The following is a 23,545-nucleotide window of genomic DNA, read 5'->3' on the forward strand; positions in this document are numbered from 1 at the left end:
GTTGGTTGACTAAAGGTACCTTTTCATGTTGATATTCGACGCTCATTGGCTGCGTTCAGCGGACCAACAATTGAGCGAGCGTTCACTGTTATTGGTGTATTCTTTTATATCATCAATTAGAATTTTAGATCTAGAATTTAAAAAGTGTGAAAAGTTTTTGAAATTTGTGAAATAACTTTAAATAGAAATTTAGGAACTAATTAAATCATTCCGACAAGAATCACATTCCGCTTTTTCCTTCGCTATGTCAATTTCTCACATCTTTCATTGAGCGCTCAGTCAGCGGTCGAGTAGTACTGAATGCACCCATTGGTGGTACACTGGAAAATTACTAGGTACCGACCGATGTGAATGGATGTGCAATTGCGCCGCTTCTTTTTTATTTTTCCTTCTTCGAATGAAGACGCATCCTAGTTCGTCCCCCTCCACGCCGTCCATTAATCGTCGCGCAATCGCGAGCGAACACGAAGCATAGGCTGCGCAGCTGTCAATTATATACATGTTTGACGCACATTACCTTATGGCATATACGCGGCGATTGGCGATCAAAACATGATATGACATGATAGAATAACCGAGAAAGATGTGGGGAAACTATTGGGATGTCTATAATGTGTTGTGTGTGTTGATCACTCTCGTTCAGGGACACGATTTTAGGCACTTCGACGACACGGTCATATTCAAGATCAACTGGCCCGGAAAGAGTGACACAGATTTACTGGTGAGTACACCCGGCGCAGATCTTATCTAATCGATCCCCGTGGACTCTCGAGCGACGATACCGTCATTTGTCCGACGTGTGCTCCGGGTCTTTTTTCCCTTTCAGGAATCTCACGCGAACGCGGAGCCGTATTTCATAACCACCGCCAACAACGAGCGATACAAGTGCGTCATCCCGGACGCGACCGAGCAGGAGCATGAATATAGCGAGACATATGATGGGCCAAATCCAATACAGCTACTCCAACCGATATTTGCTCAAAATAGTTGCTCTTATAGGGTACGTGACACAGGCATTTATATCATCTATTATTTTCATTTTTCTTGATATTAATTTCTTTTTATGGTACATTCCCATTATGGTACATTTCCCATCAACATTATATTTGTCATATGACAACTTTTTCAGGCATTTTAATTGATTCTAAATTCTTTGGAGTAAATCTTACTTCAAAAAATTTAGAGAACAGACAGAGGTTTTAAGGTTTAGAATCTCTATTCTATTGTTATTTAATTAAATGTGAAAGATTTGTTGTATGACAAATGTAATATTGGCTGTAGTCAGTAAAATATTAACAATTTGTCTACAAATTGCTGATAAATTCTGTTAAAATGTTCAGCAAATTGGTATCAATTGTATTAAACTTGTCTGTATTAAGCTTGTATTGTGCTGATAAAAAAGCTTGCTTGATATAATAAGAGACCAAATTGTTGACAAAAACTAATAAAAATTTGATTTTGGTTGGTTCTTGCTGTTAAGTTGCTGTCAGATTGTCAGCAAACTTTGCTGTCATAATTTGATGTCACATTTTGTAATGGATTTTATTATATATATGCCACTATTTTGATGTCATTAAATATAACAATAGAATTATAGAATTTGCATTAATTTGGTACTTTTTTATCAACAAAATTTGCAGCAAGCATTTGATGCAATTTGTTTTCAAACTTGACTGACTAGATTCATATAGTACAGACCAAGGGATGTCTGTAAGTCCTAAAGACATGATCAGATTGGAAATTGAGATTGAGATTGGATTGGAATTTAACCAATCAAAGCAAAGTTTATTAAATTTGAGATTGATTTTATCTTTTCTGATTGATTAAATTCCAATCCAATTTTAATTTCAATCTCTAGTCTAATTATGCCTTAAGAACATTTCAAAGACGTTCCTAAGTATAGTGTACTGTGATAAAATGTACTGTGTAGGTTTTTATTAATAAACATCGCTCGTCACTAATTTCTTACCTGAATTTAATTTTGGCACATAGCTAGAGTCATACTGGACTTACGAATTGTGCCACGGTAGATACGTACGGCAGTATCATGAAGACAGAGAAGGAAAAAAGATTAAAATGCAGGAATATTACCTCGGCACGCTGGACAAAGCGCAAAGGACGAAACTCTCGGCCTATTATGATGAACAGGCGAAGAATCCAAACAGGAAGTTATATATACCCATCAAGAAGATCGACGGGATTAACATGCCGTACGTCGAAATCGAGATGACTGACGGTACAATGTGTGATTTGAATAACAAACCGAGAACTGTCAAGGTATTGTACGTCTGTTATAAACATGGTAAACACGATGTGTATTCGCTGAAAGAAACTATGTCCTGCGAATATGAAGCGATTGTTCTATCGCCAGTATTGTGCAATCATCCCGATTACAAACCACAAGATACTGGGGAGAATCAAATTACGTGTCAGCCTGTGGATAATGCACCAAAGAAACCAAAGTCGCTTATGATGATGGAGCTAGAAAGTCTAAAAATTCGACAGCAAGCGAGGGTAAATCTGCAAAGAGTTTCGTATTTGCAGACTCTTTTATTAAGCTTCTTTTTTACTTTTTACTTTCCTTGAAATATTATTGTATGACACATATTTATATCTTGTTTACGCGTATATATTAGTAGCTATATCTCTTCTGTTTTTATTAGTTGAGCCAAATATGCAAAATAACGATATGTATTAAAGGGATTCTAAAGTCATGTGTTTTATTGACCCCGATTATTTTCTATGTTTTTTATATTTTAACTGTCTTTACATATTTAAAAATTCTTTTCCATAAATAAAGTATAAACAGTAATGTAATCAACTTTATGTCAAAAATGAAAAAAGTTGGAAAATTATAACCTTGTTATCAGCTTGACTTATAATAGTATTTACTTTCTATACAAGTTTTATACTTTGTACATCTAAAACAGTTTTGGTTTGTGTTAGGGGATTACATAAATAATGTTGATTTTTTTTAGAATTATTAGGTTTAGATATCTAATAAGAAAGATTAGTTACTTAGAAAATTTGTACATATGAATGCGCGCGATATTGATGCAGTAATGTATAATAATGTGTCAATGACACATAAATTGTATGATGTAAATCTTGTTAAGACAATAAAACGAATGACTTTAAGATCCTCTTAATAACAGAGAAGCTTGCGTCACATACTAAAATTTGTTAATGATTTTAAATCTCAAAATTTCACAATACTGTAGAGAACACTGCTTTTATTCTTTAAACTTAATACACTTAGATTTAAAACTAAAGTTTGTATAATTTTGATAAATAATAGCACTTTAATAGTATTCTGTGAAACTTTTAGTTTTCGATACTAGGGATTTGATTTCTTTCTTTTCGTTTCAGTTTATCATTTATTTACTGTCTTAATTATTTGTTGCACAGGATGACAAGCCGCAGAAAGTGTATGCAATCCTTCATGTAGATAAGGAGGGCCAGGTCAGAATATTTTGCATATATGGGAACAGGATTAACGCTTGTTGATCATTATGTAGTACTATTAGCTTGTGCAAATGTTATTTTCATTCTGTCCCTTCTTAATCTACATATTCCGATACGTTGTCCACTATTACTTCACCAATATTTAATTCATCCTTTTTGGCATTTATAAAATTATATTTAGTATTATTATATAACATATATATATAATTTCTTATCTTTACACATATTGCTAGTATACTTCAAATATTGTGCAATTGTGTTGTCATTATCATTTCTATGTTGTATAATAATAACAGCAGAATGAGAAACACATAATAATAATAATAATAATAATAATAATAATATGTAATTACTTTATATGCACTTGAAATGATCTATTATATCATGGTACATTTACAGTTCATCATGTACAGTTTGCACATTAATTGTATCTATGCACGATGATAATTCTTTTCATAATCAAGTAAAATCTTTTTTATAAATGTCAATTATATAGTTTCATCGCGTAGAATTTATTGTAATGAATTGATTATAGGATGGCGAGCCAAGAGTGAGGGTTGAGATACATCCACTAGATGTTCCAGATAAACATGATAATATCGATGAATCTATCAGTGCAATACAAACTGATCAGAATATTAGTCCTGCCGAAGTTAGTCCTGTCCAGAATTTCCTCAGTGGAAAGAATTGCCTGCACGGAGTATGTCTTTAGCTATTACTCGTTTTGTTCTCGTTGAACAATGTATTTTTTAACGGTGTGTTTTTTTAATTATTAGGGCAACGGCTGGTGGAAGTACGAGTTTTGTTACGGACGTTCTGTCGTTCAGTATCACATAGAACGAGATGGTACAAAGACGATTGTCAATCTTGGTAGATTTGACAAACAGAAACATTTGGAATGGATCGCCGCACATCCACAGAAGAAACCTAAACCATTAGAATTAAGGAAACATCTCTCACACTTTTACAGCGATGGAAGTAGCTGTGATAAGACTGGAACTTCTAGACAAACCGAAGTATGCGTTGCTATGAAGTTTAAAAAATATTGTTGATTTGGAAAAAGATAAAAATCACCTTTCAATTTTATTTTATGATAATAAGAGAAACTTTTATATTTTTATTGATTGTAATAAAATAAATTGAATATTTTCTTAATAATTGATAAAACATTTTCCAAATTAGGATGTCTGTTGCAATATTTAAAATGCTGAAATTCTTGAGTTTTGATCTGCATTTCAATCTTCTTCCAAATAAAAAATGGCTTCTTATAAATGCCTGCAGATATCTATAATTTTATTTAATTTTCTTTACCGTTTGTTTTAGGTAAAATTAAAATGTGTGGAGAACCATACTGCAAGTCCATCTAGTGTATCATTATTTTTATTGGAACCAAAAACATGTGAATACGTTCTGGGAGTCGAATCACCGTTAATCTGTGATATCTTAGAATATGCCGACGAAAATGGACTTTTGAACGATAAGTTCGAAGCGAATTTCGATAAATTGAAATCTATGGCCTTGCACGCAGAACAAGACAATTTAGACGAACGAATAGCTAATGGAGATGATTAAAATAATTAATTTGTCTTCTTAATGTCGGTTAAAAACCATCAAAGCCATTATTGTTTAAATATCATAATTCTAAAAAAATGTTCATTGTTTATTGAGTATAAAAAGAATTACATTCTATAAAACAAATGAGTGAAATTAGTTAACTATATTACATATAATTGTGTTTGATATTATTATAAAAAAAACTTGCATTCCAAACAATATAAATATTTAATAGGTTCCGCGCGTGTAAATATTCTCTCGTTTGTAAAAGTGCATATCAAAATCGTATTCCAGTACATGTGAGGCTTATAATATGTCAATATCCAAACTTTTGGAAAATGATTTTTTTTTTTAGCTGAATCAGAGATATACATGAAACTTTCTATTTCGGCTTATCTCTTTTCTATCCGGACGATATCAGGATACATGAAATAAAAGCTTCTAAGATTCTACGAAGAAGGCAGCGTTTTGAATGTCCAAAATTTTCAGTATATAGTATTGTTCTGTTTACTCCTGGTCAGGGATTAAGGGATGTTGATTTTTCTTTAGCCGATGTTTAGGCCGATGCCGACGCGGAATTGCTGCTTCTTGTGATTCAAGAAGCCGCTTATCATTAACGAGGCCCCGGGGATTGGGTGCAGCCTCTTCTCGAACACGGCACCCATGCTGGTCTCCGAATTGACGAATCCCCGGCAGATAAAGTCCGCGTATGGAATGTTTACGCGGTACACGATTGTTCCTATAGATTCGTGTATCCGTGTGTTTGTCTCGATCTCAACTCCGAGCTGTAACTGCTCGCTCGCTTTCCGATGGTAACAAATGTGGATGCCGGCCTCGCCGAACGTGGCAGACAACGTGGTGGGACCGGTACTGTGCCGGAATGCGGCACACATCACTGTCTGCTGACCGCCAGGTATCAGAGAACCACGTAAACACGCGACTTCCGTGCCGAGAGTGATTCTCGGCGTAATTGCCTGCAAGTAATGCAACACCAAGGTGCCATGCAGCTTCACGAGATCTGGATTCGCCAGGGTGAGCGCCAAGGTACAGTCGTCCGAGCGATATTCCAGTCCGGAACTGAATGCCTTGTATCTTTTGTCAATGATTTGTGTAGCGAGCTTGAATCTGTATCTGCAGCCGAGCGTGTGCACGAAGCTAGCGCTCATATTACCACTGGGCGTAATCTCACCTGAGATCACCGGGTACTTTTCCGTAAATCCCACCCGCTTGGTACCAACATAATTCACACCGACCTTGAGGCCATACGGTGTCACAGAACTCAGGGTAATCCTATAAGTTACGTTGAAATGCTTGCTCAGAGTTTTCTTCAAAAATAGATATGCGCCCTCGAAGTTCTGCGGATAGAGCTCCTTGGTTTTTGCATGAAGATCCTCGAAACTGCTAGGGTTACCAGGCTTCCTATCCACCTCCTCAAAACAGGGAACGCATAGCGGTTCTTCCTGGGTGACTGAGGTCATGAAGAGCTCGTGTTTGTTGATAAGCGCTTGAACGATACCCATTATGACAGGGATGTTGTTTTCCGATGAATAACCAATTTATTTTAATATTAATCTACCAATTTTTTTAACACGCGCGCATTCGATACGTATCGATCTTCATTCTATATTTGGTCTTCGATGTCGATATTTCATTAATAAAAATTGATTAGGAATTAAAGTATTTTAATGATGAATTTTTTTGGTGCAAAATTATATGAATTATATATTTCTTGAGAATTAGCGTTACGTGCCTATTCTATAGATTAAAAATATTAAAATATTTCCCCATAAATATAGAACTTTCAAAAATTTTAGAATACAGTTCTAGAATTCTAATAAATGAGGAAAATGTTGATTATACGTACACGTACAATCTATGATTATATCATAATACATTTTTAATATCCTTTTTAGTGATTTTTTCTTTAGTTTAAAAAAAATAGAAATCTATTAATTTACTGTAATGGACGAAAGTTTTTAAACGAAGTTTTTGACAATTACAGTTAATTTTTCTTGAGATATTTTTTTCTTCGATTATACAAAATGATTTTTTTTTCAATTTCGCCAGCTAGATTTGTCAGATAGATTTGTAAATCTTCGTTCCTTCGTAATTTTATCTTATATTTTGTCTAAATTATTTCTACATTATATTAAAAACAAGAAAAATAAGTAAGTGATCGTAGTTTAGAGCATTGCATAGCTGCTCTGTGTGAAAAAGATCTCAGTTCACATTTACCCAGCACTCAAAACACACATATCAAAAATGTAAAATTTAAATATTAATCGGGCTTTCAGACTTAAAAACTATAATAGAGTAAATAGAGCGTAACGCAGGATAGTGCACAAATTGCTATGTCAGAGATCCTGGATTCGATCCCAGGCATTCAAAGAATTTTTCATGCGCTCGTAGCTCCTTCGGTATGGCAAACCCACCAAGAGTATCTATTGCCAAGAAAATCTGTCAAAAACTGCCATTCGGAACCGGCGTTAAATTGTAGGGTGTCTCTGTGTACAACATGCGTGCGAAATATTTATCAAATAAAATTTACATATAAAGATGTGCAATGATTAACGAACATCAACTTTATTTATATTTATATTGCGCACCAATTATCGTGCTGTATTGATGCTGTCATTGTCCGATATACACATATTAAATTTTATTTGATGTCATCTTTCGGAAGGTAAACCGAAAGTATCTTTGCCATAATAACTTCCCTGATGAAAATAAAAATCGGAACGTAATCGATATAATGGGAGAATAATAGAAGCATAAACAAAGTTTTATCACATTCGTAAACGCTTCTTTTACATTCTGTTATTTCAATTTTCATCTTCTAGAATTAAAAATAGAGTGTTTAACGTTGGATTTAAATCTGCTATATCAGAAGTTTTCATAGCAAAAATACTCAATGATTTACCACTGCCTTTCGAAAGGTGACAAAATAAAATTTGATGTGTATATTCTGGATAAATTTGAAATTTTTCTTTAAAAGACACAAAAAAATCTTTATGGATTAAAGAATTTAAAAAAAGAAAAATAATACAATGGAACAAATAAAATCCGGAAAATTCCATATATTTTTTCTATTTTTTCTTATGTTTATTAGGAGACGCGATAGTGTCTCCCATTAAGTATTAGGTGTACAAATAAGTTTCCGCCGTTTGACAAAAAACGGCGTTACTAGCAAGCTATGGTTAAAATTGTCTGATGTAAAATACTATATCGTAAGGTTGGACATCTGTCAATAACATAATCTTGAAATACTAGCGATTTTGTATCAGCATCATATATTTTTTTTGTGCGAAAATGCCGAGTTTTGAGCCGAATAAGCGTCATTTGCGGAAACTTTTGATTTACTTCTTTAATTTGAAGAAATCTGCAGCTGAGGCTCATCGATTGCTTGTAGAAGCATATGGTGAGGCTGCCTTAAGTGAGAGAAGTTGTCGTGAATGGTTTCAAAAAGATTTAAGAACAGTAAATTTGACGTCAAAGACAAAGAACATAGCGGAAGGCCGAAAGTGTACGAAGACGCGGAATTGGAAGCATTATTGAATGAAGATTCGTGCCAAACGCAAAAAGAACTTGCACTTACATTTTGACTTACATCAATAAAACATTATGTATCCTTCTTTCACAATAAATGCTTCATTTTTTTTTATTAAAAACGGCGGAAACTTATTTGTACACCTAATATATTATTGTGGTACATTATGAAGGAGATAATATCATGTCATGAAAGAAACATTATTCTTTACAGCAAGGAACTAGCTTAAAATAATTAAAAATTATTGTTTCGTTTAAACAAATTGATGTTATAAAAAATATATTTTTTCTAGATTATGTTTATGATAATAATAAAATCGGAAATACTTGTACTTTCTTATCACACGTTCTGATAATTACAATGTTGTATTGTAGTATACGATACATTATCATTTTTGTTTTTTTCTTTTGTAAGTGCTTTTTTCCTGAGATCCGAAACTTACGCATTGATCTTTTTTTCAGAGACAAATATCAAACAAATACAAAATATTTCTTATCTCTAAAGTTTTTTCAAAAAAATACATTTCCTTGTTGTAAATAAGAGACAATATTGAAACTTATTTGACAACATATTCGATAACACTTATACATCAGTTATATATCATTCAGATTAATCTCTGTTTTAAAAAGTGGTAATGTCACATTATCATTCGTTATCATAAGCTGTTCTGGATCTAAAAATGAAATCTTTTATATGTTCCCTTAGCAGTTCGGACTGAAAGCATTTTAGGTATCTCCTCTGTGCCAGGATACACGTCCTCTATGCGCCCGATAGCCTAATGGAGTGGCAATGAGTCGTTCTCCCATGACTATGTCGCCATGATTAAATGTAGCCCCTTGGATTGCTGTCACTTAGTACGCTGCTGTAATTGCTGCAGGTACTAACGATTCCACCGTCTCCAGCATCGAAAGAATATTGTTTCTTGAACGCAATCGGTTGAAAGAAAAAATGAAGATCATTATTTTCTTGGCACTGCTGTGTACAGTTTACGTGAGTTCAATAAATCATATTTAAGAAGAGAAAAATCTAAATCACTCTAAATAAAATAAATACTTAGAAAAAGAATATAATAGATTTTTTCGTTTTTTGACCAAAGTGTCGCTAATATTTTCTTGAAAGATTGAAAGTTATATCTATTAATTTATAATATGAATTCTTAAATAATTTTTATAATTAAAAAGTATAAGAAAATAATTTTGATTCGTTTTTCTTTAGAAAAATCATGCGTATCTGAGAAATATATACATAGTATCTCCGTTTTTATATTTTATATTTTAATAACAAAGCTTTCATGTGTCTTTTTTAAGGCATCTTGGAAGATGCAATATATAAGATTGGGAGCGAATTCGCAAATTCTCCAGCAATTAGTGGATATAGAAAATATAGTCATCCAAACTACATTGAATGGTCTATTATTTTTTGAAGAGCGAATATCGCAGGATTCAAAAGTGCAACTTGAAAAAATAAAAACAAACGCTTCAAATTATATCAACAATACTATTAATGAAGCACTTGAAACTATCAATGTGAATATCATTCATTTTTATCGTATATTTAATAAAAAAAGACAAGTATATGGATTGTACAAGATATATTATAATTACAACATTTGAAGCCAGCATTACAGTATCAATTATTTAAATGGATTATGAGAGATATATTTACATACATAAAATATATACAAGTACTTTTCTAGCGGTCCATTCACAATGGAAAAGAAGAGGGTAAAAACATAGATACGCATTACTCTTATGTGAAAAATAATCTAGAATGGAGAAGGAGAAATGCACTTGTTGAAATGGCCAAGTGCATCCAAAAATGGACATTCATGGAAGAAGCCTTAACAGACGTAATCACACAAATTCAGGTAATCAATTTGTGAAAATGATAAAATTTCATTATAAGTTAATTTACTGGAATCATCTCAGCGAAAAAAAAATTTTTATGAAAATCTACATAGATTGAGACAAGACCTTAGAAATTCTTAATTTTTGCGGTAGATATTCGCAGTGAGACGTAGAATGGCGTTGTTGGAGGGCGGAGGATCTCTAGATTTTCAAAAAAAAAAAAAAAAGAAATGTCACTCTACGTCCTACTATGAATATATATGAAAAAATAATGATTTCTAAGATTTTGTTTCAATCTATACAATTTTTCGCAAATCTTTTTCGCCAGGGATAGAAATCTTCTCTTTCATTGTAATCACAATTTTGAAAATGTTTATATTATATAATAATCTGCTTTTAATTTATTGATGTTATAAAAAATTGCATTTAAATATAATTTCCTCATTAAATATATATGATCTATACGTTTTGCGAATTTATAGTTTCTATGCAACTATATCTTTCATCACAAATAAAGGAATAGGTATTGCAATTTATAACACTTTAATTTTAAAATTATCTTTCAAGGCGACGAAAAAGTTAGTGAATGATTTGAATGCTATCATACCAAACTGTGATTCTACAAACATCCTTAGAAAGCAAGAATGCGTTGCGGAAAATATTGACGAATTTCGACAAGTAGTGGAAACGAACAATGAAAATAGTAGGAAGATGGTATTTGTCGTGTCAGGCAAATACATGATGATACTTATGTACATGAAAGGTTGCATCGAAAATATGGCTGCTCAGACCAATACTTATAGCAATATGAATATTAGGTATATTAATGATAGGATGAGAAATGCCATGGAATAGCCATGGAATCATCTACTTTCTCGAAAGATTCAAATTTTGAAAAAAGATTAAATTCAATATGAGCCTATATAATTAATTTTTAATTCTTTATTTTTTTAATTTACGTACTTTATTTTTAATTAAAAACATCTTTGATTATCAAACTAAAGGTATCAATTGCTTTTAGATCTTTAAAATAGACTACAATGTTTTTTGTTCGAATAAAAATATCTCCCTATTTTTAGCTCTAAGTTCTTTTTCCTTATAAATATGTCATATAAATAGATTAAACGATTTTTGTATTCACAAGCGAAACAAATGTCGCTTCAGATTGTAACTGCATAGTGTAGACATATTAAAAATAAAAATTATGATTATACCAGAAGATTTATATTCGATTAGTTTAATCTTCGCTGTGAACGTATTGATTGTTAGCAATATATTATATTTGTTACATAAGGATAATGGCAGTAGTGGGAACAGGAACAACGGTAGCGGCAGCAATAACAATAGTGTTATTTATAATTATATTTATCATTAACATACTTCGATAGAATTATACATATTATTAATTATAATCGCAGTGGTCATGATTATCTTCACTTATATACACGTGCATACGTATATATGCGTAGACCATGAAAGCACATTTGACAATGCGAATATTTCGCACTATCATATATACAGAGCGTCTCAGAAATCGCGCATCTTCTTTATTGATTCCTCGACAAGTTTAGAATCAACTTTTCCGTAACGAAAGTTCAATTGGACTTCACCTTTTACATGTATTATACTGTACACATATGAATCATCTTGACAATCGCATCTTAAATATTACAAATTTTAAATTTTCATTCGTGTGCATCTTGATTTCTTCTTCAAGAGCCCTTTAATTATTTATTGTTCAACAAAGGCTCGATACAGCTAATCATCATTATTCGGCATCAAGTGTCTAGAAGAAGTGCACGATTATTGGGACAATCTGAATATGCATATATTTCATACGTTAAATTTGTATTTCATAAGAATATATACAGGGTGGCCCAGAAATAATGAATATAATTGAGTTCGATTGTTTCTTGATAAAGTCTCAAATAGGTTTTATCATTTGGTGTATGAAATCAATTATTGGAGATTTTACCGGGGAGATTCACATGAAAATAATTTGGTGCATCGATAGAATCAGTGCGCCCGCTGATGGCCACATATAATCATTAAGTGAACATACAAGTGAACAAAGGGAGGGGATTGTGTATTAAAAGCGAAGTCGAAACCAAATTTAATTATAAACCGGAAACTGAGCAAAAGTAACCGAGGATTAATAAAATTACTTGAAACTTGAATGACAATTACTGGTACCGCATAATACTATCGTATTACATTGCGTACTATTGCGGAAAAGCATGCTTTCCTTGCACTTTCTATTAGGTGTTGGAATTAATTCGTAGTGTTTTACAAGTGATGGGAAGTACTTTCATTAATGTATTTTTTAATGCTCATGTGAAATAAATAACATTCTTTCATTAAAAACGCTACGAATTAATTCCAACCCCTAATATCTTTCTAGGAAATCGAATCTTAAAACATTTAAACACATCTTGATAGGCGCACAATTATTTCTTTTTATTACAAAAATCTGAAATACAGTATTAATATAAATATTCCTCGTATTTCGTACGAACTATGTGAAAGATCGTTTCCTCCGTCGAGATAAATATCACACGCCATTTAACTATCGTCTAACTCTAATAAAGACTATAGTAGAATTAAAATATTACAAGCGCATACTTATTGATATGACTATCAGGATATAAAGATTCATTTTTATAACGTTAAATTTTCTTAAGAGGATTATATATGCTGTCTTATTTACAAAATACATTCTGCGTATAGAACTATTCGATAGACCATACAATTGACGATTAGCTCACCGCGCACTTGAGATCCTACTGTTTTATGTACAGTAAAAAATCTTAAAAATCGATGTGCATCGCGGTACAAGAAGAGGAATCTCGTTTCTGGATTTTGCAACATTTGAAAACTATCTTATGCAAAAGTATCTTATGTAAAACGCATTACAGATGACACATTCAGCGAAGGAGAAATTTTTCTAAATCATATCTGTAACAAATTCTCTTCTTTTTCTTTCTAAATCGAGATGGCCATATAAACATCCTTAAGTTTAAAATAATTATTTATATGAACAAAATAACATGTTTAGCATTATACATATATATGTGCGCAACAAGCCAAAATCTTCATAATATAATTTTATATTTCAATATTTATATATATGTATATATATATATATATACATTTATATATATATATTTTTTGCGCACCAATTATCGTGCTGTATTGATGCTGTCGCTGCTCGATATACACATGTTAAATTTTATTTGATGTCATCTTTCGGAAGGTAAACCGAAAGTATCTTTGCCATAATAACTTCCCTGATGAAAATAAAAATCGGAACGTAATCGATATAATGGGAGAATAATAGAAGCATAAACAAAGTTTTATCACATTCGTAAACGCTTGTTTTACATTCTGTCATTTAAATTTTCATCTCCTAGAATTAAATAGAGTGTTTAATGCTGGATTTAAATCGGCTATATCAGAAGTTTTCATAGCAAAAATACTCTCAGTGGTTTATCATTGCCTTTGCCGAAAGGTGACAATCAAATAAAATCTGATATATATATTCTGAATGAATTTGCAGATCCAAGCCCACGCAAATCTCTATGCAACTAATGTCCCTACAAAATTTTATATATATATGTCATTAATAAGAAGTAATTTTATTTTCACGATGAAAAACAAAGCGTTAGATAAGACTTTTAGGCATTTACAGATCATTATCGTTCGTGTTTACTCCAAACTGTAGAGTGCATACCAAAGACATATTTTTTTTTTTTTTTTCGATAAGTATAAAGTGCACTAGATTAGAAATGTGTGATTAAACATATTTTAATACTCTTTTTAGATATGTGTTTTTTGTAATTTTTTATTAGTTGTTTTGTGAAAATAGCAATGAATTTTATTAATTGATTGTGATTGATAAACTTTCCAATGATCACAATACATCTTAACATAATATATATTTTTATATATTTTTTAATATGCATAGTTTTATAGTTAACTTTTTTCAGGATATTTTTTTCCGTTTTTATGAAATGGTTTTTTAAAACATCGATTATTTTTCTACATAGATTTAAACAAATTTTTCTTCCTCTGTAATAATTTTATGTTTTATATTTTGCTTATATTATTTTTATATTACATTGAAAATAAATATTTGACAACTTTTTCCTATATCTTATAAATAACTTTTAAATGTATACATTTTTTAACGTATAAACAAATTTTTTTAATAAAATGATGTCAAGTGTCTTTTAAAGAAATTTTTCTTTAAAAGACACAAAAAAATCTTTATGGATTAAAGAATTTAAAAAAAGAAAAATAATACAATGGAACAAATAAATTCCATATATTTTTCCTATGTTTTCTTATGTTTATTAGGAGATGTGATAGCGTTTCCCGTTAAGTAAATTTTTGTGATACATTATGAAGGAGATAATATCATGTCATGAAACATTATTCTTTACAGCAAGGAAGTCGCTTAAAATAATTAAAAATTATTGTTTCGTTTAAACAAATTGATGTTATAAAAAATATATTTTTTCTAGATTTTGTTTAAGATAATAATAAAATCAGAAATACTTGTACTTTCTTATCACACGTTCTGATAATTACAATGTTGTATTGTAGTATACGATACATTATCATTTTTGTTTTTTTCTTTTGTAAGTGCTTTTTTCCTGAGATCCGAAACTTACGCATTGATCTTTTTTTCAGAGACAAATATCAAACAAATACAAAATATTTCTTATCTCTAAAGTTTTTTCAAAAAAATACATTTCCTTGTTGTAAATAAGAGACAATATTGAAACTTATTTGACAACATATTCGATAACACTTATACATCAGTTATATATCATTCAGATTAATCTCTGTTTTAAAAAGTGGTAATGTCACATTATCATTCGTTATCATAAGCTGTTCTGGATCTAAAAATGAAATAATAGTCTTTTATATGTTCCCTTAGCAGTTCGGACTGAAAGCATTTTAGGTATCTCCTCTGTGCCAGGATACACGTCCTCTATGCGCCCGATAGCCTAATGGAGTGGCAATGAGTCGTTCTCCCATGACTATGTCGCCATGATTAAATGTAGCCCCTTGGATTGCTGTCACTTAGTACGCTGCTGTAATTGCTGCAGGTACTAACGATTCCACCGTCTCCAGCATCGAAAGAATATCGTTTTTTGAACGCAATCGGTTAAAAGAAAAAATGAAGACCGTTATTTTCTTGGCACTGCTGGCTACAGTTCATGTGAGTTCAATAAACCATATTTAAGAAGAAAAAAATCTAAATCACTCTAAATAAAATAAATACTTAGAAAAAGAATATAATAGATTTTTTTCGTTTTTTGACTAAAGTCTTGCTAATATTTTCTTGAAAGATTGAAAGTTACATCTATTATTTTATATTATCAATTCTTAAATAATTTTTATAATTAAAAAGTATAAGAAAATAATTTTGTTTCGTTTTTCTCTAGAAAAATCGTGCGTAGAAATATATACATAGTATCTCCGTTTTTATATTTTATATTTTAATAACAAAGCTTTCATGTGTCTTTTTTAAGGCATCTTGGAAGATGCAATATATAAGATTGGGAGCGAATTCGCAAATTCTCCAGCAATTAGTGGATATAGAAAATATAGTCATCCAAACTACATTGAATGGTCTATTATTTTTTGAAGAGCGAATGTCGCAGAATTTAGTAGTGCATCTTGAAAAAATAAAAAAAAATGCTTTAGATAATATCAACAATACTATTAATGGAGCACTTGAAGATGTCAATGTGAATATCATTCATTTTTATCATATATTTAATAAAGAAAGATAAGTATATGGATTGTACAAGATATATTATAATTACAACATTTGAAGCCAGCATTACAGTATCAATTTTTTAAATGGATTATGAGAGATATATTTACATACATAAAATATATACAAGTACTTTTCTAGCGGTCCATTCACAATGGAAAAGAAGAGGGTAAAAACGTAGATACGTATTACTGTTATGTGAAAAATAATTTAGAACGGAGAAGGAGAAATGCACTTGTTGAAATGGCCACGTGCATCCAAAAATGGACATTCATGGAAGAAGCCTTAGCAGACGTAATTACACAAATTCAGGTAATCAGTTTGTGAAAATGAATAAAATGTTATTATACGTTAATTTACTAGAATCATCCCTAGCGAAAAAAAAATTCTTACGAAAAACTACGTAGATTGAGACAAGAGAAGAGATAGAAATTCTTAATTTTTCGCAGATATTCGCAGTGAGATGTAGAGTGGCGTTGTTGGAAGGCGGAGGATCTCTAGGTTTAAAAAAAAAACCGCCGCTCTATGTTCTACTATGAATATATATGAAAAAATAATGATTTCTAAGATTTTGTCTCAATCTATGTAATTTTTCGTAAATCTTTTCTGCCAGGAATAGAAATCTTCTCTTTTATTGTAATCACAATTTTGAAAATGTTTATATTATGTAATAATCTCTTTTTAATTTACTGATGTTATAAAAAATTGCATTTAAATATAACTTCCTCATTAAATATATACGAACTATATGTTTTGCGAATTTAAAATTTCTGTGCAATTATATCTTTCATCATAAATAAAGGAATAGGTATTGCAATTTATAACACTTTAATTTTAAAATTATCTTTCAAGGCGGCGAAAAAGTTACTGAGTGATTTGAATGCTATCATACCAAACTGTGATTCTACAAACTTCCTTAGAAAACAAGCTTGCGTCTTGAAAAACCTTTCCTTAACCAGAGAATCGCTGAAAAGTGTTACTAAAAGTTCTGGGGAGATAATAATTATCGCGACAGGCACATACATGAAAACACTTGTAAACGTGAAAAGTTGCGTCGTAAAGAATACTGCTGAGACTCATATTTTCAGCATGAATATCGTTAGTTATACTAATCATTGCATAAGAATGGCATAGCCATCGAATCATCTACTTTCTCGAAAGATTCAAATTTTGAAAAAAGATTAAATTTAATATGAGCCTATATAATTAATTTTTAATTCTTTATTTTTTAATTTACGTACTTTATTTTTAATTAAAAACATCTTTGATTATCAAAAGATATCAATTGCCTTTAGATCTTTTGTCTCTAAAATAGACTACAATGTTTTTATTCGAATAAAAATATCTCCCTATTTTTAGCGCTAAGTTCTTTTTCCTTGTAAATATGTCATATAATTAGATTAAACGATTTTTGTATTCACAAGCGAAACAAATGTCACTTCAGATTGTAACTGCATAGACATATTAAAAATAAAAATTATGATTACAGAAGATTTATATTCGATTAGTTTAATCTTCGCTGTGAACGTATTAATTGTTAGTAATATATTTGTTACGTAAGGATAATGGCAGTAGTGGGAACAGTAACAGCAACAACGGTAGCGGCAGCAATAATAACAATAGTATTATTTATAATTATATTTATCATTAACATACTTCGATAGAATTATACATATTATTAATTATAATCGCCGTGGTCATGATTATCTTCACTTATATACACGTGCATACGTATATATGCGTAGACCCATGAAAGCACACTTGACAATGCGAATATTTCGCACTATCATATATACAGAGCGTCTCAGAAATCGCGCATCTTCTTTATTGATTCCTCGACAAGTTTAGAATCAACTTTTCCGTAATGAAAGTTCAATTGGACTTCATCTTTTACATCTATTATACTGCACACATATGAAACATCTTGACAATCGCATCTTAAATATTACAAATTTTAAATTTTCATTCGTGTGCATCTTGATTCCTTTTTCAAGAGCCCTTTAATTATTTATTGTTCAACAAAGGCTCGATACAGCTAATCATCATTATTCGGCATCAAGTGTCTAGATGAAGTGCACGATTATTGGGACACCCTGCGTATGCATATATTTCATACGTTAAATTTGTATTTCATAAGAATATTATATATACACAGGGTGGCCCAGAAATAATGAATATAAATAATTGAGTTCGATTGTTTCTTGGTAAAGACTCAAGTAGGTTTTATCATTAGGTGTATGAAATCAATTATTGGAGATTTTACCGGGGAGATTCGCATGAAAATAATTTGGTACGTCGACAGAATCAGTGCGCCCGCTGATGGCCACATATAATCGTTAAGTGAACATACATTGGAAAGGGAGGGGATTGTGTATTAAAACCCCTAGCGAAGTCGAAGTTATCAAATTTAATTATAAACCGGAAACTAAGCAAAAGTAACCGAGGATTAATAAAATTACTTGAGACTTGAGTGGCAATTACTGGTACCGCGATGCATAATACTATCGTATTACATTGCGTACTATTGCGGAAAAGCATGCTTACCTTGCACTTTCTATCTTTCTAGGAAATCGAATCTTAAAACATTTAAACACATCTTGATAGGCGCACAATCATTTCTTTTTACTACAAAAATCTGAAATACAGCATTAATGTAAATATTCCTCGTATTTCATACGAACTATGTGAAAGCTCGCTCCCTCCGTCGAAATAAATATCACACGCCGTTTAATTACTGCTCTAATAAAGACTATAGTAGAATTAAAATATTATAAGCGCATACTTATTGATATGGCTATCAGGATATAAAGATTCATTTTTATAACGTTAAATTTTCCTAAGTGGATTATATATGCTGTCTTATTTACAAAATACAGTCTGCGTATAGAACTGTTCGATAGATCATACAATTGACGATTAGCTCATCGCACACTTGGGATCCTACTGTTTTATGTACAGTAAAAAATCTTAAAAATCGATGTGCATCGCGGTACAAGAAGAGGAATCTCGTTTCTGGATTTTGCAACATTTGAAAACTATCTTATGCAAAAGTATCTTATGTAAAACGCATTACAGATGACACGTTCAGCGAAGGAGAAATTTTTCTAAATCATATCTGTAACAAATTCTCTTCTTTTTCTTTCTAAATCGAGATGGCCATATAAACATCCCTAAGTTTAAAATAATTATTTATATGAACAAAATAACATGTTTAGCATTATACATATATACGTGCGCAACAAGCCAAAATCTTCATAATATAATTTTATATTTTAATATTTATATATATATAAAACAATTGAAAATTTCCGAATACAAAACAAAGATTTGAGGAGTTTACACCATGCCGTTCGCGTGAATCTTAAACTCGTTAAAACATTTTACGAGACACTACAAAGAATCTTAGTAACTTTATTGTAACTTTATCTTATTTTCGTTCTATTTCATACGAATCATTTTTACTGACAGCAAATATTCGATTCTGTCTAAGTATAATAAGCTATATGCACTAGAGCTTCTCTGTAAATGCAATTGTACTTAACAAATTATGAGCAAATTCTTTTATTATAATTTACTAACAGTATACTGCTATCTGTGTTCCCGACCCATATATTATCCTCTCTGGTGCAACAACGACTCCTATATTGTTTGAAAACCTCGAGTTATTACTCTTTCGGTGAAAATTAATCGACAACAAACTATCGAGATAAAAAAAATAGAGAAAAAATAGAGTTCATATGTTTCGCCATACCCGATAAGAGAGCATATTACAATACTTAAAAACGAGATGCGAATCCTTGACTTAAAGAATAACATAGAGGACTTATACATAACAAGTCAAGTCCAGCGGGAGTACATAATTCAAGATTGCGATATTTCAGAGGTCAGAAAGTCGTATAGAAAGTAAATGTATCTTACTCCCACACACGTTTATAAAAACAATTATATATATGTATATCGAGATAGTTTGTACACATTTCCTTTACGTATGGATTTAATTCGTTATTTTTGTTTACCGTGCACTAATATAACTGTTTCAACAAAATTATATTGAGAATTATATTGAGACGTTTTTTTTTGTTTTATGGACACAGAGGAAGATTGTATAATAACATGTTGAGATAAAGAAAGAAATTTTATAACTTCCTGCACACATAAAGCTCATCGCAATATATTCTCCGCGTCCTTTATGCCGCAGGTGATGTGAGTGTATCTGACCTGTGCATTCTTTATTAGTCATTTGAGATATTACCACTGTTCCAAGACCTAGCAAGCACATGAATCACTTCTACCATTGCTTCTTTGGTCGTTGGTCAATTTGATTTGATCCGGGAATTCATTGTAAAGTTCGACCTAAAATTCGCAAGGATATAAAGATAAAATTGAAATATGACATAAATGGATCGAGAAAAAACTCTGCGCCTCTAATATACTCACTTCACTTTCTTGAGCTAAAGCATTCTTAGCTATCGTTTGGAAAGCTTGCTCGACATTGATAGCCTCTTTTGCACTAGTTTCAAAATATGGAATATTGTTCTTTGATTGACACCACTGTTGTGCTCTCTTGCTTGAGACCTAAAACAAAAGATACAGAAAAAAATGTGGGAAATGATAACATAAATTGCAATTATTAAATTAAATGAAAATATTAGATTTTAAATAGTATTTACATTGCATTTGTATTTGCATGTTCATTAGATTGTACAAAATTATTTAAAATTATTTTGAAGATTTAAAAATTATTTTACTCACTGCTCTTGATTCAAGATCTACTTTGTTCCCGAGCACGACAAACGGAAAGTTGTCTGGATCTCGAGGCGAGGCTTGAATTAAAAATTCATCCCTCCATGAATCTAGAGATTTGAAGCTAGTTGGAGCCGATACATCAAATACCAGTACACAACAGTCTGCGCCTCTATAAAAAGCCACTCCTAACGATTGAAACCTCTCCTGTCCAGCGGTATCCCAAATCTAAGACAAAAAGATTTTCCGTTAGAAATACAAAATACTGACGATTTATTAAAATAATGAAATTAAGCACGAGGATTACCTGCATAGTTACTATTCTATCCTCTACCATCACTTCCTTAGTCAAAAAATCTGCCCCTATTGTCGCTTTATATTGGTTGCTAAACTTCTTATTGACATATTGATTCATTAAAGAAGTTTTCCCAACTCCCGAATCCCCAAGGATAATTACTTTCAGCAAAACTTTCTTGCGAGATGCCATACTTGCTGAAAAAATATAAAATCATATTAGAAATTAATTCTTGCAAGAATAAGTGCTTGGAGCAAAGGTTAGTGTACTATTTAAAAATAACAATCATACTATAACTAATACATAACTTCCTTATCATATCAAGTAATGAGTAATTAAAGTATTATTCTAATATGATTTTTCTTTTATATTGAAATATGATGATTTATGATCAAATATGGAAGAAATTTTTTAGTGACTGTCATTTCACAAAAATTGATAACAATATGAATCCTTCAAATTCTTGTCTATGAAAAGTTACGTTGAAATATTAAATATCCTATATAAAAATTTAATTATATGTATAACAAATACAAACAAGATATGTAATTTATACATTTTGTATATGAATAAATACATAACAAAAATTAGAAGTATCATATCTCCATAAATTTTTTAGAAAATTAAGATCGGAGTAATTTAAATAGCAAAAATGTAATATTAAATAGTTTTGTAAGCAAATATGGAATTTTAAAATTTTATTGCTTCAAATCAAGAAAAATAATATTCTACAAGTTGTATTTGCAAAAATTAAATTTGCTACAATTTTGTAATGTTCAATTTATAATTTAGAAAATATTATTAGACATTAAAGTGGACGTAGTCTTTAAAAGTTTCATCAAGTTATAAAGCAACAATTTTTCAAACAATGAAGGATAAGCACCAGGTGTTGTTTCCTGAATTGTAAATATTGGAAACAGATCAGCTTCTGATATTACATTCCACCCACGATCTTTCAACTATTTACATAAATTTATCATGTATACCAAATCAAAAGTCACCAAATTATTAAGTCAATTATTATTGCACGAAAGCTTAGAGTTCGAATGTTCGGAAGGAATGTTCGATTAAATGAATCATCTAACAACATTAATGAGGGAAAGACTCAGAGTGGCAATGACGTAGTACAACGCGCTCGCCAAAAAAAAAAGAGCGACAGAGCGAGAGAGAAAACGAGTGAGCTTTCTTCGCGAGAACGTTCGAGCGCGAGGTATCTGGCGGTCACCAATGATCGACACTCCCGAAATCCGCGGCTTCGAGGAATATCCGCGATGCAACGTACGATAAGAAGGTAGGACGAGCGAAATGCATTGCGATGCGAACGGAACGCTCCACCGTACGTTCAACGCCTTCGACAAAATCTGTCACACGCAGTGGGCCTCAGGACACTCGGGTTCACTCGGGATACTCGAACTCGGTGCGAGCGATGTCTACAAATGGGCGGACGCGATCCAGGTCGGAGACACCGTGCGTCTTCCGCGCGAGATGCGAATTCCGGGGAAACGTCGGAGCGAGACGGGCACGTTACCTGGGGAACTCGTCAGGGAACACGGCCTGTGAAAACACCTCCGCGCTCCAGCGCTTCACACAAAGAAAATGGCGTGTTATGAAATCACGAGTATGACAACGATGTCGTCACCTGTTCGCCTCGCCTCCCTTATCGACCGAGTGCAATCGAGTGCATTATTTCCGACGACAGCGGCGTGCGTCTTCTGACTTTCGAGAGGTCGATACGGAGGTTCATGCGATATATCGATCACTCGCATAAATGTGGAGACGCGTCGACCTCCGCGCACGCACGATCGAGCCGACCTATCGCGATTGGTCGAAATTTAGAAGCACGACTGTGACGATGTGACATTTGAATTTGTAGCTCATTTCAGTTCATCCCTTTTTTGTATCGTAACGGACATAACGCAAGCGATGATAATAACGTAAGCTATGAATATCATAATATGTCATAATATATCGATGTGTTTCCTTAATTTTACGCATTCTGTTACAAAAAATGACGAGACAGATTAATCTTTCATTATCATCGGAAAAGCAGAATAATAAAAAATTATGTTAAAATAAAATTACACAGAGAAAAAAATTTGCTTTGACTCGAAAGTTTAATTTACACAGAGAAAAAGTTTTTGTTTGGAGAGTCTCGAGAGTTTGATCTATTTTGTTTCATTGAAATAAATTTAATTTTAAATGAAATATATTTTGTTTAATAAAAAAATTTAATTCTAGTGCAAATAATTATATTATTTATTAATTTAAACATCCATTTGGTTGGACTATTCTAATGCATTTTGTTT

At 31.7% G+C, this 23,545-nt stretch overlaps 5 protein-coding genes across 12 annotated transcripts; 3 read left to right on the forward strand and 2 right to left on the reverse strand.

Moving 5' to 3' along the window:
* The first annotated feature begins 439 nt into the window (after positions 1 to 439).
* On the forward strand, positions 440 to 5,478 carry LOC105143115 (endoplasmic reticulum lectin 1). Of its 4 annotated transcripts, none has more exons than XM_087412436.1 (7): positions 440 to 721; positions 827 to 1,000; positions 1,993 to 2,529; positions 3,409 to 3,462; positions 4,001 to 4,165; positions 4,242 to 4,481; positions 4,789 to 5,478. In XM_087412436.1, the coding sequence occupies exons 1-7, from the start codon at positions 584 to 586 to the stop codon at positions 5,035 to 5,037; spliced, it is 1,557 nt and encodes a 518-aa protein (XP_087268562.1). In that variant the 5' UTR covers positions 440 to 583; the 3' UTR covers positions 5,038 to 5,478. The 4 variants fall into 4 exon arrangements, with proteins under 4 accessions (XP_087268562.1, XP_011049463.2, XP_087268563.1 ...); XM_011051161.2 differs by having other exon boundaries at positions 1,993 to 2,514; XM_087412437.1 differs by lacking the exon at positions 3,409 to 3,462.
* Positions 5,456 to 7,368, reverse strand: LOC105143127 (mitochondrial import receptor subunit TOM40 homolog 1). The gene has a single exon (XM_011051175.2). The coding sequence runs from the start codon at positions 6,537 to 6,539 to the stop codon at positions 5,565 to 5,567; it is 975 nt and encodes a 324-aa protein (XP_011049477.1). The 5' UTR covers positions 6,540 to 7,368; the 3' UTR covers positions 5,456 to 5,564.
* On the forward strand, positions 5,923 to 11,320 carry LOC105143116 (uncharacterized). 3 transcript variants are annotated; one of them, XM_087412449.1, is made up of 4 exons: positions 5,923 to 6,063; positions 9,272 to 10,092; positions 10,263 to 10,433; positions 10,981 to 11,320. In XM_087412449.1, the coding sequence occupies exons 2-4, from the start codon at positions 9,886 to 9,888 to the stop codon at positions 11,266 to 11,268; spliced, it is 666 nt and encodes a 221-aa protein (XP_087268575.1). In that variant the 5' UTR covers positions 5,923 to 6,063; positions 9,272 to 9,885; the 3' UTR covers positions 11,269 to 11,320. The 3 variants fall into 3 exon arrangements, with proteins under 3 accessions (XP_087268575.1, XP_087268573.1, XP_087268574.1); XM_087412447.1 differs by lacking the exon at positions 5,923 to 6,063 and adding an exon at positions 7,378 to 9,197; XM_087412448.1 differs by lacking the exon at positions 5,923 to 6,063 and adding an exon at positions 7,378 to 9,197 and having other exon boundaries at positions 9,275 to 10,092.
* Positions 11,321 to 14,215: 2,895 nt separating this feature from the next.
* LOC105148315 (uncharacterized) lies at positions 14,216 to 17,694 on the forward strand. Its single transcript, XM_087412704.1, has 5 exons — positions 14,216 to 15,275; positions 15,359 to 15,640; positions 15,954 to 16,172; positions 16,343 to 16,513; positions 16,979 to 17,694. Exons 2-5 carry the CDS (start codon positions 15,599 to 15,601, stop codon positions 17,333 to 17,335), a joined length of 789 nt encoding a protein of 262 aa, XP_087268830.1. The 5' UTR covers positions 14,216 to 15,275; positions 15,359 to 15,598; the 3' UTR covers positions 17,336 to 17,694.
* Positions 17,695 to 17,824: 130 nt separating this feature from the next.
* On the reverse strand, positions 17,825 to 22,909 carry Rab7 (RAS oncogene family member Rab7). Of its 3 annotated transcripts, none has more exons than XM_011059972.2 (5): positions 22,768 to 22,909; positions 21,252 to 21,436; positions 20,954 to 21,172; positions 20,639 to 20,776; positions 17,825 to 20,554 (listed from the first exon to the last, which is right to left on the reverse strand). In XM_011059972.2, the coding sequence occupies exons 2-5, from the start codon at positions 21,429 to 21,431 to the stop codon at positions 20,468 to 20,470; spliced, it is 624 nt and encodes a 207-aa protein (XP_011058274.1). In that variant the 5' UTR covers positions 21,432 to 21,436; positions 22,768 to 22,909; the 3' UTR covers positions 17,825 to 20,467. The 3 variants fall into 3 exon arrangements, with proteins under 3 accessions (XP_011058274.1, XP_087268576.1, XP_087268578.1); XM_087412450.1 differs by lacking the exon at positions 22,768 to 22,909 and adding an exon at positions 22,522 to 22,545; XM_087412452.1 differs by lacking the exon at positions 22,768 to 22,909 and adding an exon at positions 22,123 to 22,449.
* Positions 22,910 to 23,545: the final 636 nt, after the last annotated feature.

The sequence above is a fragment of the Acromyrmex echinatior genome, chromosome 13 (assembly GCF_024713525.1).
Source record: "Acromyrmex echinatior isolate Ae372 chromosome 13, ASM2471352v2, whole genome shotgun sequence".
NCBI lineage: Eukaryota > Metazoa > Arthropoda > Insecta > Hymenoptera > Formicidae > Acromyrmex > Acromyrmex echinatior.